The following is a 15,274-nucleotide window of genomic DNA, read 5'->3' as shown; positions in this document are numbered from 1 at the left end:
TGCCAGGGATGGTCGTCCTCCTTATGACAGACCCTCGGAACCAACTAGATATAGCCGAATTCTAGTTCATGAACCAGGTATACATAGCCGGCTACTCTGAGGCTTGGAATGTCGCTTCACTCAACACTATGGCTCACCCTGACCTGCTACGTTGATTTCCCTGTAGACACCATTTGGTTATACTATGTTCCTCTTCGTCGGGGCGAGCTACTTGGGCACATTAGGTTACAGCGCAACCTACCTTCTTTGCCCTGACCTGGAAGTAGACGGGGCTCAACGTCATTCTCTGTTTCGAATTCCACGTGGTTCAGGAAGATCTTCCTTGGGAGCTGAAAGTCGCCTGCAGCCTGGCAGTCGTCCCCGTCGCTGCCTTCCTCCTCCTTTGATGTTCAATGTTCTTGTCGCTCAGGTGGAACCAATTTGATGGCACTAAACCCTGCTGGTACCTCCTCCGTCACATGGGCCCCAGGCGCCACACGCATCCAACGATACGATTGCTGGCAAGACGTCATACGTCATCCATGCAAGCAAGGCCTAGTGCTTTTATTATCCGACGTCAACACACCATCCCGCACCGATCGACAACATCGTCATAACCATGGCTCCATCGAATCGCCTTGTGGCTGACGCCCGAGACCAACGGGACTGGAATGACATAAACTCGTTCAGAATCGGGCACACAGACGCGGCCACCTCTCGGCCTTGTCGGCTCTCTTCCAAAAGCTTGCCGCTCCCGGCTGGCTACGACTACTAATCAGAACAAAACCAAAGGGGAACTCTGAAATCCTGCTTGCTGCGCAAGGTTTCCACCAAAGGGACCCTCAGACTGGCGGCTGCTGTCTGAAGCAAAGGGAAAGAGGCAAGGATGGCCACTAAATTGGACCAATTATTGCTCACCCTGATACACCATACGCCATATCGCATCTCCCTTTCGTACTGCTACGACGTCAGAGAAAACCCTGCTGCTGGTTCTAGTTATGATTTGTAGCACATTGTTTGTGTAACCAAGTGTAAATCCCCAAATTGTCATAAATAGCCCGCTAATGAAGGCTATCCTTGATCCAACGCCCTCCAGCAACAATAACCCCTTCGATTTGTCAACGCTCCAAACTTACCTACATGCCTCTTTGACGTGTCAAGTACGTGTCTTACTTTGAACCTTTACCTCTTACAGCCGAAGCAAATTCTCCCACACACTCTCGTGCCAAAAACTTGCATCGCAGAGTGTTCGCAAATCCCGAAGCCGCCATGGAAACCATCAGCCACATGGCACAAACCGCTGCGAAAGCTGTATGGGGAGATGGCACAGAGCATGACGAGCCTGCTTCCGGCGTTCAAGGAGACGTATCAAAGGGCGAGCCATACGACGGTGGCAATATTGGTAAGTGACCCACGACCAACGTAAAAAAGGTTGTAATAGCGAAGAAAGGCATCCTAAGTTGATGTGATTGCAGACCCCAGAGACCAGGAGAGGAGAGACTCAAAGTTTGCCACAGAAGAAGACGAGTCCTTGAAAGAGACGCAAGACAGTAAGAAACAAACGGAAGCCCTCAGTTCGAAATCAGAGTCTGCAGAGAGCACCACCCGCAAGCCCAACGACGATCCAGTCCAAAAGGGCGACGAGAAAGCCATTCAGGCAGATGACGGCCCCAGGCCCCTCGCGGCCATTGCCAAAGAGAACGGCGGTGACGCTGGCAACACTCAAACCGGATCCGAATCTACATCCGCAAAAAGCGACGCCGCCACCGCCGGCCACGCGGAGGACGAGAGCTCTGAAAGCAAAGGAACGGGCGAACAATACGTCAAGACCACAGGTCTCGCTGCAGACGGCGGAAACTTTGACGCGACAAATCCCGGCGCAGGGAGAGAGGCTGACCGTAAGTCTTGCCCAGTTCACCCACATACACTGCCATTCCCAATTTCCAGTCGAGTCATGCAGATTGAAGCCCCTATGAAATTGAAAATTCACAACTCCCAATCCGCCAAGCTCAACCCATTTCGCGCTGACACAATATTGTTCCCGGCTCAGGTCTCATGGAGGAGAAGCGAGTCGACCGCCAAGGTGGTATGGACCATCCCAAGCCTGGTTCGTCTTCATCTGGAAGCGGCGGCAAGGATGGAAAGCCATCCCTTAAAGAAAAGATCAAGGACAAGCTGCACATCCACAAGTCTTGATAGGAACCATGTTGCAGAAAGTTTACTTTAGCAAGGTGGGAGAGGCTGTGTGATACAAACAGGAACATGTGTTTTATTGCTACTTCTTGGGATCGGCTGGCTGGTCATTAAACGAGGAATTCTTTCATCCCCTTGCCCCTTTATTAGCTTACCAAACAAACTTTCAAGTATCATGCGCTTCTAGATCCATACCCCATACCATGCAGTGATTCGATGTCACGGTAGCCACGAAAACAATGATATTGTATGAATAAGTTTACAAATGCCCCATGTACATTGTTTTAGTATGCCATATTATCGCCACAGTCATTGCTCTTATCTAAATACATCAGGACACATCGGCCGCATTCATTGCCAGCAATACTCAAGTCGACCGGACAAGAATCGAAATACAAGCTAGCTTGTCTCACCAAGAGTTCAACCCCCCCTCCCCTAAAAAAAGTCCTCATGTCTCCAAATATGCAGAACTCCAGCCTGCACACAAGCATCATCTCAGAACATAGCGGCGGAACGCTGACCGTGGCGCTGCATCAATAGAAAACAGCATTCCGATCTGATTAGCCCATTCACCAGTGAATTCGGGGCATCAGAGCAAAGTCAACAGGGACATTGTCGGTCCTAAAAAGTACTGCCCCAATCTATCTTGATATAGATTTAGCCACTGATAGGCTAAGAATTTAGGCGCTGGCCGTGCCCCTTGGGAAAGCTGACCAAGTAAACTAGTTGGAGTTCTTGCAGCTATGCCAGGATGATCACGCGTCCCAGCCATCCACACCACATTGCAAATCCACAAGACGAGGGAAGCAGAGTCAACTGGAGCTGAAGACCAAGTGTAGACGCGGGGCCTTGACTGTCCCTATCGAGACACGATTCGGCTGCTACTACATCTTCAATTGATCGGGCCATCTGCCCAAATTTCTGCTAGAACTCCCCTGCGCCGTTTGATCGGTATCTCTGCGAAGTGTTTCGTGTGCGTGGTGATAGCACTCTTGTGTTATAGATGAGGTGTGCATTAAATTCTTTTCATTCAACTTGGTTGAGTAGACTAGTTGAATGGTTCGGTTCGTTGACTAGGTTCATTATCTCATGTCGTTGTAACTTAAAGAAACCCGGATTCAGCTAAGACCCTGTAGTAGTAAAAATATAATAGTCAGTCACATGTTCAATTTTCTTTTTTTTTTCCAAAAAAAAAACCGTTCTTTTAGAAAGGGAACAGTGATGGCGAGAACTTGCCAGGCATTAACGGGTAGGCGAGACTGATGATGACATTTTCTCAAAAGCCGCGCCAGAAAGCATCTCCATGCCAGATACCATGGCGGCTACGCCCGCTGTGCGACGTACGTACCTCACAATCTTTTCGTCTTCTCGCTCTCTTGGTTCCACATGCAAACTCTTGTCGTACATTTCATGTACGTCGCCGGCAGCTTGCATGTTACTTAATATATAATCTTGCAGCTCGGGGACAGGCTGCAAAGAGTATCCCACATTTTGGTATTGTTGGATGTCCCGGATTACTTCTGCAGTCTTTGCGCGTTTTGCAAAATTGATCAAGTTCGTCTTCTTAATGATGGAGGGAATGCCATCCTCAATAAAAGTGAGATCGGTTAAATAGACGCCTAATCAATGCATTAGTGAGAACTCAAAAGCAGGTCTGGTTTCTATACATACCAAAAAAAGGGATACATGGCGGATTAGCTGCATGAAGAGCCTCGCGATACTCGCCAAAATTCTTGGTGCTAGCCATTACCCGGCGCATAGTTTCCAGGACTCCTTGTGTTTTCTGGGGCACTTGGTCCCAAGTCCGCTTTAGTCGAGCAATCGGCGCTGTTCCAAGGGCTGAGATGATGGAAGTCAGGGTAGAGAAATTGTTGAGACTCCGGCATTTCTGTATTTCAGGTTAGCAGGTAAGCAGGAGATGGGGGCCCAAAAATAACTTGAAAAGTATGGAAACAACGTAGTGAAACATACATCTGCTACCGCGACAAAGTGCTTGATCACGACAACTCGTTTCTTCACATCCATCTGGGCAAGAATCATCTCCGCAACCCAGTTGGTCATTTGATTGGAGTGGAGAATCAATGCCTTTACGTTGGGTGCCAGATCAGGTTCACCTTCCGCAACCTTCTTTTGCCAGGTCTTGTTCAGGCATTCTGCAGCCTTGATCTTGCCATAAAGCCTCGACTCGATAATGGTCAGCTGGCGAGCAAACTCTGTGACATCAATATCCAAAAACTTCAGTTTCTTCATATTCTTTGGAACAATGGGCGTTGGCGTGCTTTGGTTCAGTGTTTGGATCATTCGACGAGCACCGGCTTCTTTCCCACTTAGTCGCTGGTCCAAGACAGCCATTAGAGGGCCTGACCCTGGGGTCTCTGTGGATTTGACGGTGTCTCTTGCAAAAGTGTAAACATCGCGAATCAACTGTCTAGATTCATCGTTCTGCTCCTCCATCCAAAAGCTATCAAACCAGCTCTTGAGGATATTCACAACACGAAAACGAATCAGCTTTTGCTTCCTATCACGCCAGGATTCAAAGTCTGATTGGCTGAGACCATCTGGTGGCTGTATGCCAAACCGTTTAACTAATAGCTCAAACAGCTCTCGCGCTGAAGTAAAGGACCGATAGGTGAGAAGAAATGTGTTGTTAAAACTCGAGTCTAACTTATCGTGGCGGGTGAGCTGTTCAACTAGTGCAAGAAGAGAACCTCCCTTTACCGTAGGCGACGCACTCTTGGTATCCCATGACACATCGTTTTCGTAATCAAGCCGTAAGAAGTCAGGGGTATCATCGCTAGCCTGCATGCCAGTTTGCGGCGACGGGTCCTCCCCAAATATCTTCTTGACTTTGGAGTAGTCTCCCTTTCTGAAATTGCCAGCTGGGGGGTCGCCTTCACCAAAGGATTGTCCCGGTAACAGGGACGGCCGGCCAGGGGCAGATCTCGACTCCGACCGCTGATGAGATCGTTCATATGGCAAAGTTTCGCCCCGTTGCAATGTTGCTCGTGAGACCGAGTCTTCTCGCGTACGAGACTCGGTATGCTGTGGAAGCTGCGGGTTTACCTGAACTTGCTCTGAGAGAAGTTGCAAGGAAAATCCAATATGAGATGAATTCGTTTCCAGTGCTCTAGCACACTGGCGCACATATTCGAGACGATTTTCAAGAGATTCGCCCCGCACCTCGTTCCACTCATCTGCCAACGGTCCGGCAACTGCCTGGCAGCCAAGAATCAAGTCCGAAATATTGTCGTATAGGCTTTGTTTATTGATACCAAAATCGCCCAGCTGAGGAGTTTGGAAGCTGCTTCCCAGCGAAGAAAGATCAATAGATTCAATCATGGCAATCCACATTTTGAAGGTTTCGACAACCTTGCCGCCTGCAGAGCATACATTGTTGCCCACAGCCTCATGACGAAGGGACGTAACAATCTTTTCGGGAGTGATCAGACTCTTATCCAGCTCGCGAATGCTCGACACCAATATGCGTTTCTGTTCGTCTAATCTTTCGAGGAGTCTACCGTTCAGAATTGCCGACGGCTCCACTAGGCCCTCCTCATCTTCCAGGAAATTTGCTGTGATGGGATCTCTTGGCCCCAAACCATTGTTCTGCCAACTACCTCCAACGGTACTGCCAATGACGAAGCCGGGGAACAGACGGGGTATTTCTTCCCCACGTTGTTGTCGAGCTACTTCAACATAACTGAATACTCCAAGAAGAACGCCATCTGCTTCTTGTAGACACTTTTGGACGGACTCGGCATTTGGCCAATCGGCGGCAGCAATGTGTGACGATATGACAAGCTTCGAGAACTTTGACATCATGTCTCGAAAATGAGGATACAGCGCCTTATTAGTCGAAATGATGGACGGCTGACCAGAGTGATTGTCTGTTGTACCAGAGCCGGCCGCGAGCAAAAGTCGCAAATGATCCGAGATATCTTCAGCTCTCGCAACATATTCTGATCGGCAATTTTTCGTAATTGCCTCGCGGTATCGGTCGATTGCACGCTTCATGTTGGAAACTAGCAGGCTCCACGTTAAAGGGGGTGTAGACCCGTCGTCAAAAAAGGAACGTGGAACAGTTGCAGTTGTTGGCAGGTTATATGTTGTGCTGGTAAAGGAAGTGGCTGAGGCCATATTCGGGGGCTGTAAAGAGCCCTGCTTGCCGTTGGGCTGCCCATCGCTTCTTTTCCGTCGGTTTGGAGATGCACCGTTTATCGAGTCCATAGAGGTAGAAGGTGACAAGACGCCGCTCGTGGAAGCTCGATCTCTCCCCTATTTGACGATTAGTGACCAGATGCGCGGTGGGGTATAGAATGTACGTCAACGTGTGCTCCATGGGTCCATACCATATAACCTCGAGAGGCGAACATTAAGGACTCGCCTTCGGCTTCGGAGGCAGAGGTTGCTGAGTCGTCGTCTTCGTCTTGGGTCAGTCCGCGCGCCATCATCTCGGGCGGAGGTCTCGTTTTATCTGGAATGTTAACGTTGGCCCGATCCCTAGGACCAGTTTCGGTTGAAGACAAGGGTGATTCCAGAGGTAGCTCCATACTCCTATCGCCGGTCATCATGTTATAATAGAAGAGCCGTCCGTCAGGAGTGGCCTGCGGGATCCAAAAGTCGGCTCTTGATTTGTCCCCAGCATCGGTGCCTTCCAGCGGCAGTCCAGCGGGATCTTCTGCTTCGGAATCGTCATCTTGGTCGAAGCTCTCATCGAAGCCCTCTGGTTCGTCGGGTTCGTCGACAACCTGGTCTGTAGGGCCGTTGTGGCCGTGTTCTGGCAAGTCCTCGGGGCTCGCAACAATTTGGCAGTAGTTGCTTGGGAACCAACCGCGGACCCCATTGATGACACCGTCCCACCAGCCACTTTCCAGTTGAGTAATGACCTGAATAACATCGCCTTCGTGGAAACTCAAGCTTGTTCTGTCGTCTGCCTCGTAATCGTATAAAGCTCGCACATACATGGTGCCAGGCGGCGCGGTGCCCACAATGCCATCCATGGCGAGTGCGGGGATTAGAGGGGTTCGCCTTCGGAGGAACGACGCACACAAACTACCACAAGACGGCGAGAGCAGAAGGACCTCCGTCGAGCGGCAGATAGAAAGAGGTTGATCGTCAAGCGGTTGATGTGGCAGGCGGGGAGTTGGATTTGGTAAGCAGGGTCAAGATACTGCGACGTACGTCCGACGTTGCCAAAGACAAGCGGAAAGTCAACGGTTGAAGACTTGAGCACGTTGGAGGCTGGTCGGTTTTCGGCGGAGTGCTGATTGAGTGATGCTCTCAGGACATGGCCAAACCACGAGTCAGCCCTTCCCCGAGCTGGAGGTGGCAGGTTATGAATCCGCGAATGCAACGATCATGCCACCTGCAAAATGCGCTGGGTGCAGAACTTGGTGCTTGCCGGCGCGGGGAGGTTAAGGGGACGACGACTTGGTGGGGGCGTTTTAAAACAAGCACACAAGAGGTTGTGTGGGTTCCATGATGTGAGGCTGGCTCCTCTAGTCCCAAGTCCCAAGTTTCTGAAGCCGCGCACATGTGGCCTACAAATACCTGCTCAGGCAGCGCCTCTGTGCCTGGGGCCGGCACCAGAGGGGCCGACCAGCGGGTGTCCTGGCGGCACACAAACATTGAATGCTCCCAGTGCCAAGCATCTTGCGCTGTTATTTACCACGCAGCTTGAGGCACGCATGGCACCAGTTGACCAGCTGAGTCCGGACACGGACTTTGAGAGCATGGTTCAATAACATGGCTAGATGTGACAAAGTGAGCGACGACTCGAGTCCACCGCGTGGCCGTGTCGCAAGCTGCGGTTGACCCAAGTTTGTCGAGTAACTTGAACGTAAGTACCGTTGACTAAGAGGGCTGATAGTCGGTACTCCAAGCGCTAGTGCCTCGCGCTCCATGCGCCACGTATCTGGATACTTGGGCCTGGTGTCGCCAAAGGTATCTCGGTACTTGGTAGTCCGGGAGACACGCATTCCGTAGTAGTACTATTTGAAGGGGTCATTGCGCACACTGTCCCGTCAATTGGTAACATTAGAGCTCTCGGGCTCCCAAGTTAACCTGACGTGACAGTGAGGAAGCGGGCAGGCGACTGACTGTCCCTCGCCTCAAGGCATATTAGAAAAAGTCTCCCTTCACAGCCGGAAGCCGACTTGATGGCATCCGGACATTTTGAGCCCACACTGCGCTAGAGACCCCGGCCCTGGACCCCAGGCCCCTTTCTGCACCAGGGGCTCGGAAGACCACAGCAAGGGCAAGTGAGGAAAGGAAGGCCCTTCACCCTTGCTTGATCTCGAGCGAGCTTCTGATACAATAGTATACTTGACAGTTCGGAGTAGTTATCCGTTGAGGGAGTCGGAATGTCGCTTTATGACCACGACTACAGAATATGTACGGAGTGCCCCCAACAACAAGGCCACTGGCCGTCACAAATAGCCTCAGCGCGTCAACCCCTTCTTCCCGGATATGAGTAGAGAACCATGACAAGTCGTTGGGCCCTCGACAGATCTCGAAGCACATGCTGGGTCTAGGTAGTCAACCCGTGGGCCAGTCTGTGCTCAAGTGCGCCTGGTTCTTGGACTGGTTAACCGGATAATCAATCCTCCAGCGTGGTCTAACGTGGCGATTGGGTCTGCGCGCTTTTTGTTGATGGCTTCTACTCTGCATGTGTACTCTTGACGCTGTCGGGCATTTCGCGATGTAAGTTCCTGGAAGTGATCTGGCTGCAGTTATTGGAGGAGCAGATGTGAACCTTGCACAACAGAAATCCCACCCTGCAATAACTGGTACTGGGGTTACCTAATATCTTGTGTTATAATAGCAAATACCAGAAGTTGCTCCATACTCGCTCTGGTTTATGAATGGGGCCGTCGCATCACCACCCTTAATTCTGTTAGAGTTTCCGTAATGTCAGCACGCGACTCTGGCTCTAGTGTTTTGGGTTGTACGGCTTATTAAGCGGCCGCCTAGTGCATACATACACGTAGGTCTATGCTTTTCACATTGTACGTATACTAATAATCGAGCAAAGAGTATTGACAATTGAATGCTGAAGTCCGAGGAAAGGGATAAAATATACCTTCCAGCTTTACTTCTCTAATGAGAGTCTCTGAGTGCTGTGCCATCACATTCACGGGCCTTATATCGTTTACACTCAACTGATAATTTGACTAAAAGGCCTGGAAGTATTATTATTTGCTGGAATTCTAGCTCCGGTGCGTAACTTTATGGATCATCGCGATCCTGCTATTTTGGTGTTGAAGGCTGGCTGTAAGCCCCTCAACACCACTAGCAACTTCGCGAGAAAGAGCCGCCGGCAGGGCCCCCGGAGGAGAAAATGGAAAAGAAGCTCTGGGAAATAATTCAAATCGAACAGCTTTGAGGCTCGAATTGACCAGCAGCAGAAGCTTTGCTTTACACCCATGGCAAGGTTCACGCTGGCATCGGGCCTGATACAAATTTACGCTATATCTAAACGTCTTGGGGGCGAGAAAAATAGGCGCAGGCATGTACGGAGTACCTGGTAGATATATACAATAGGACGACGACTCGAGTCTGTCATCCAGTTGTGCATGCTCGCAACATGTTCGCTCGAGAAAGACAGGCATGATGGTGCCCTGCGTCCAAACACTTCCGCACTCGGTAGGGCCATTGGTGTGGCACGGTAAACGAGACAACAATCATAGTTACAGGGTAGCTGCATGTGCATATTCGCACATGTAACTCGGGTTCTAGCGCCAACATTAACCTTGGAGAAAAAAAGCTCTCGGTATAGCTCCTTCCTGCCTATCTAGGGTAGGTGGTTAGTAACCTGGGTGGTTGATTATTCTCGCAGCTGAGGTGTATTGATGCGTGACGCCAGTGATGTGCTTATGTACTTGACATAGGAAAATAACCGTTTGATATTGGCGGGCGGTGAAACACCCCTGGCGTGAATATTTCGACAATTGGAATTCCAGGCAGTAAACGGGCGAAAATATATGGGATACATGCTCATGTTCGGTGCAGGGAATTTATGATCTAGGAGTTAGATATACATTGTGATAAAAAATGGCCATCGAAGTCGTAGGTACATCAGTACATCACCATGATAACTTTGCATTGCGATTTAGCCAGAGCATTCCCGAGGTGTGAGAGCTACGGAGTACTCGACGTCAAGAGAGAGGGAGCACAATGGGAACACTCACCCGCACTTTGCTGCCATGCCTCTTTGACCCCTGTCTTGGGAACGACCAGTTGACATTTGTCATCTGCTGTCGCATCGCGAGCTTAGGGCAGTGCCGAGGGGAGACTGAATGTAACATCTGGACTTGCCCTCGAGCTACTCCGTATTGTATGTGTCTAATGCTCGCCACCTACCGCGTTTCTCGCATACGCTCACCGTAACGACTTGATTTGGACGTTGACCGATTGACAGGTACTCTGCAGCAATCAATCGCTTGCAGGGCCGCAGCCAATCCACATCTATGCTGCGGAGTATGCATGGTGGATGCGCTATCGTGCCAACTTACAATACGCACTCGGTCCATAAAGCAAAGTCTGGCTCATCCCCTCTGTTGTGTTAAGGCTCCAGGAAGGTATTTGTAGGGATGTGTATCCAATGAGAAGCCAGACTTAAGGGGTACATGTATTTACTAGTAAATTAGGTGATAGTAAATGTTACTTTCACAGGCTTAATACAAATAACTACTTAATAATATACCAAAATTTAGGGTGCTGTTAAAGTCATCCGAGGTTGCTAGCTTCCTACAGGGGTGTTGTGGAGCCCGTCACCCCACTGGAGCCTTAACACAACAGAGGGGATCGAAGGGAAAAGGGCAAAGGACCCATGGCAAGCTGATGCATAACAGACGAAGCCAGGGGGGCGAGGAGGACAACACCAGTAAGCACCGGAATACTACATTGCAATACATATACTATCAGATTATTCAGTCGAGACACAACCTCCTGGTCAGCAGCTCGCGAACAGTATGCAGTACCAATACTCCGTGTTGAAGTACGAACTCAACCAGAGCTCTAGGGTGGGCGAAAAGCGTTAAAAGGAGGTGGGCCATAGCTCCTGCTCTGACAACCGTCCCCATGGTGAGACCACGTGGGTCCCATCCCAGACCGGTGGCCATTTCTGGGGCCGGAAGCGTGCCGCGGACCCGCTCTCTACAGGATGACAAGGCTGCGCATGGAGCCATGGTGTCCTCAATTGTCGTCGTTGCAAGCTCGTGCAATGATGACTTTGCCGAGCCATCTATCACGCCGGTACAGAAAATGGACAGCCAATTGCTCTCACGATTGTCCGATCACCTCGAAGCGAGCGCAATCACACCACGAAGCACACGAAATCTGGCCGCCATAATCTATATTGCTGGACTAGCACTCCGTAGAGCTGCCTGACGCCCGGCGCAAGAATGAGGAATCCATGCCTTGATAGCATACGGAGCACTCGGTATGGAGTAATGCATCGGCCAATGCCCAGTGAAGCAAGGAAGGAAGGGGGAGATGGCGGTCTTATCCGATAGCGACCGCTATTTGGAAACTTGCGGTAAATAAATAGAGCATGTATTCACCAGACCACCCTGGTCCCTCTCTAGGCCGACGAGTAAGACTTTTTTTTTGTGTTGCTGGCCGACACTCCAACGAACCATGGAAGGAACAGGAGGATGGAGAGGTTATAAGAATGGCGGAAAGGAGACGAAGGAAAACTGTCAGTCAGGAGCGTGGTCCCGCAAAGACGACATAATAGGTGACGAAAAGGGGCCCTGGTTGAAGGGAGAAATAGTTACCTCGTAAGCCGCTTGGACGAAACACAGCCGTCTCTTTGACCTGATGAAATTGGGGACGTCTAATAGGTTCGCTGTGAAAGTTCCTCTTGTCTTCGCGTGAAACAGGCGGACCTGAACGAATTCCTTATTCCTGCTCAAATACGTACATGGTGCATACGTATTTGCCTACCTAGGTAGGCAGTCAACTGTGCATACCGTCCTAAACACTATCGAAAAAATGACACGTGCATGATGCACACAACAATGAAAAAGAAAATACCCAACGAATTACAGATGTCATCCATGTCTCTGACGAGAAAGCAGAGGAGAGTGCTTGCTTTTCAGCACATCACAATCATTTATGAATGAAAGAGGGGTGTTGCGCCCTTCGCAATGGCAAGAAACAAGACAAAACTGAGCGTTGCACCAGACAGTGTCTGCTTTCACCGAACCCGCCAAATCCACGCCATGCTCGGGCCCAAATTATCGGGTAACGATCTAAGGATCAAATAATACCGATCTACGGCGTAGTGTTTCTGAGGTTCATCCTTATCGGAATGGAGTGTTCGGCGATCCGAACTGCAGTCCTGCAGTACTACACACTAGTCGTACTAGTACGGAGTACTTCCTCGTCAATTGGAAGGGAAGTGATGAATGACCAGGGCGTTGCTCGGCGCAGGCACGCCGCAGGGGCATTTAGCGCCTGGGAATCGCGTGTCGTGCCTGGTAGGGAGTGGTCGACACCCTTGTATATAGTACTACTAGTACTGGTATTGTATGTACTGTCAAGTATAACACTGTGCCCTCCCAGACATGGTAACAATGTCAATCGGGGCAGCCGGTATCTTAAGGGCCTATTATTAGGTACCCGTCAGCGACCAAGTGGACTAACCACTTGCCAACGGGTAGGTTGTATTATTGTGGTCGTGTCATGGCAGTCGAGTGGACAGAGGAGCTCGTGCTGTGTGGTCCATTGACTCGCGCGGCACGGATCGGGGGCGGGAGGCGCCATCGTTACGTGGTGACCCGATGAGCCGTCAACCTTGCTTGCTTTTTCGTAGAGTTCGGGTACGGCTGTGCTGAAATTGCCCCAGGAGACAATGAGGGGCCTGGCGCTGAAGTCAAGGCGGTAGGCTGCTCCGTAGTTGAATGCATACATGTCCAAGCACTGCTCCGTACATCTACAGACTGTCTGTCTGGTTAGCTGACGGGCCAGGCTCAACACAGGGCGACGCCGGGAATGCCGGACTGACCGTCAAAACACTCGACATGGAGTTGACTCGAGCCAGTGTTGGTGTGGGCACCCACCGAGAGCAATCTCACTAAAAAAGTACTTTATCGTGGAAGGGGAAAATAGGGATCACGGCACAGGAATCCAGTGAAATTAGGCCCAATCTCTGACTCGAGAGAGATTGCCTGTCCCAAGTAGGGGGGGTCCTTCGCGTACGGCCAGCCAGGCCAATCAAGCAGCGAGCAGTGCCGATGGGCGCATAAAAACGGCCCTAGACTTGCAGACACACACCACTGGTACAGTGCGGATGCCTGCGCACCGAACCACCGGACATGTCAATGCATTGATTGATGCTGGCATTTCAATGTTTGGTCTGGTGATGGGGCGGCGGCCGGGTGGGTTGGGCGGGAGGGCACCCGTCTGGGGGGCACGGGGGGCAATTGAGACCTCTGTGGGCCTCGCACCGCGTCTTGCTGGGATTCTCAGCTCAGGCGTCGACCGGTGGTTTAGCCTGGCACCGGTGCCTTGGAAGCAGGTTGCATGGCCCTGCAAGAAACGCGTGCAAGGTTCAATGACCGGGGAGGTCTCACAATAGCTAACAGGACAAAAAAAAAAAAAAAAAAAAAAAAAAGGTCTTGCCAATTGACGCGTGGACTCGGCTGGTTTCCAATTTCCAATTTTCCTCTGAAAAAGACCGCGTCGGGGAGTCCTCGTGTTCTGATCCAGTACCATACTTTTGCCCTTGTCATGAATCGATTGCCTTCAATGTTCAAGGTTGGTCTTAGTACCAGCACCCTGCGCCACTGCCGCAGCCTTCGACCTTTGACTCATCAAGTTAGAATCAAACGACTGCAAAATGGAGTCTGCGAGGTCTGTCTCCTTGAAGTTGCCTTCATTCAACACCTAGACGAGGTGCCAAGCGCATCTTCGCCAGCCCAGTGGAGTACATGGCGCCAATGTTGAAAATGCCAGTTGACGTGCACGTCGAGCTTGGTTGAACATATGTACTTATGTAGGAAAGGATACTAGTTCGTAGTACGGAGTAGTGTCAACGGTTTTCAATGTTCCTTGCCATAAACCCGGTAGTGAGCCATCCACTGCTCCATGTCAATGTTCCCCGGTGCATGGTTCGGTACGAGGCAAACCATTGAAGAGTCTGGTACGTACTGAAGTTGGGAGGGCGGTGTAATCAAAGCTTTAGCTATCCCTTGCCCGTTACCGAAGCGCCCATGGTCCGTCCACTAACTGACTGTAATACCAGGCCTATGCCAATTGATGTCGGGTGATTTTGGAGATTTTTTAGTCTACCAAAAAAAAAAAGACCAGTCGTGATAGTGCCTACGCGCTCCCCTTTCCCAACATTGAACTGAACTTCACTCATTTGGCATCACCGCCTTCCTGTGATGTTGTCCGTACGAATATACATACAACCTGACCCCTTGCATGCTGAATGGATACCATGCAGGTGACATTGACCGACTCTTCTTCAATTCACCGGCACCTGAAAATAAGACAAGAAGACGACAGATGTCATGGAACGTGCCGAATGAAGCAAATGATCCAACAAGTCATGCGCGTGGATGTGTATGTTACAAATTGAGCTTCCTAGACATTACGTCAGCATGAACCCCGAGCAATCAACTGGATAAATTGACATGTCGTCTATTAATGTGATTTGGGTATGTTTGTGGAATTTGGACCGTCGAGAGGTGAGTGGCATTCTTGTAATATATTAGTATATTTCACTCTATGGGCAGAGTTTAAATACAGTAAATAGTAGGGGATAAGCGCATCTAGCGAAAAGAGTGAGCCTGCCTAGTAGCAATTCACGTCGAGAGGTGGTGATCCTTGACCGAGTTGGAGAATGATCACATCTATTTATGTATCTGACACATTTGAGATACTGTGTAGTCAGCATATTTAGTCCGCTGTATTTGCGTACCTGCTTAGTCGATACTACATAGAATTCGGAATACAGATTCCCAGCAGGAACTGCATTCGACGCCGGCAAGGTAATAAATAATATATAGTACTCTTTGCGCCCCTGATGACCCTGTTTTGTCTCCCCTCCCCTCACGGAGTATTCCTATTCTATTTATTTTCCAAAATCAGG

General features: G+C 50.2%; 2 protein-coding genes across 2 annotated transcripts; one reads left to right on the top strand and one right to left on the bottom strand.

The window, feature by feature from the left end:
* Window positions 1-1,248: 1,248 nt before the first annotated feature.
* Window positions 1,249-2,175, top strand: G6M90_00g088280 (uncharacterized protein; the record flags this gene model as incomplete). Its single annotated transcript, XM_014686801.1, has 3 exons — window positions 1,249-1,381; window positions 1,455-1,877; window positions 2,030-2,175. 3 exons carry the CDS (start codon window positions 1,249-1,251, stop codon window positions 2,173-2,175), a joined length of 702 nt encoding a protein of 233 aa, XP_014542287.1.
* A 1,239-nt stretch (window positions 2,176-3,414) lies between these two features.
* Window positions 3,415-7,172, bottom strand: CDC25_1 (Cell division control protein 25; the record flags this gene model as incomplete). The annotated part of the gene is made up of 4 exons (XM_014686802.1): window positions 3,415-3,791; window positions 3,844-4,060; window positions 4,144-6,447; window positions 6,522-7,172. 4 exons carry the CDS (start codon window positions 7,170-7,172, stop codon window positions 3,415-3,417), a joined length of 3,549 nt encoding a protein of 1,182 aa, XP_014542288.1.
* Between the last annotated feature and the right edge of the window lie 8,102 nt (window positions 7,173-15,274).

The sequence above is a fragment of the Metarhizium brunneum genome, chromosome 5 (genome assembly GCF_013426205.1).
Source record: "Metarhizium brunneum chromosome 5, complete sequence".
NCBI lineage: Eukaryota > Fungi > Ascomycota > Sordariomycetes > Hypocreales > Clavicipitaceae > Metarhizium > Metarhizium brunneum.
The sequence above is the reverse complement of the archived record's forward strand: the minus strand, read 5'-3'. Positions and strand labels throughout refer to the sequence as shown.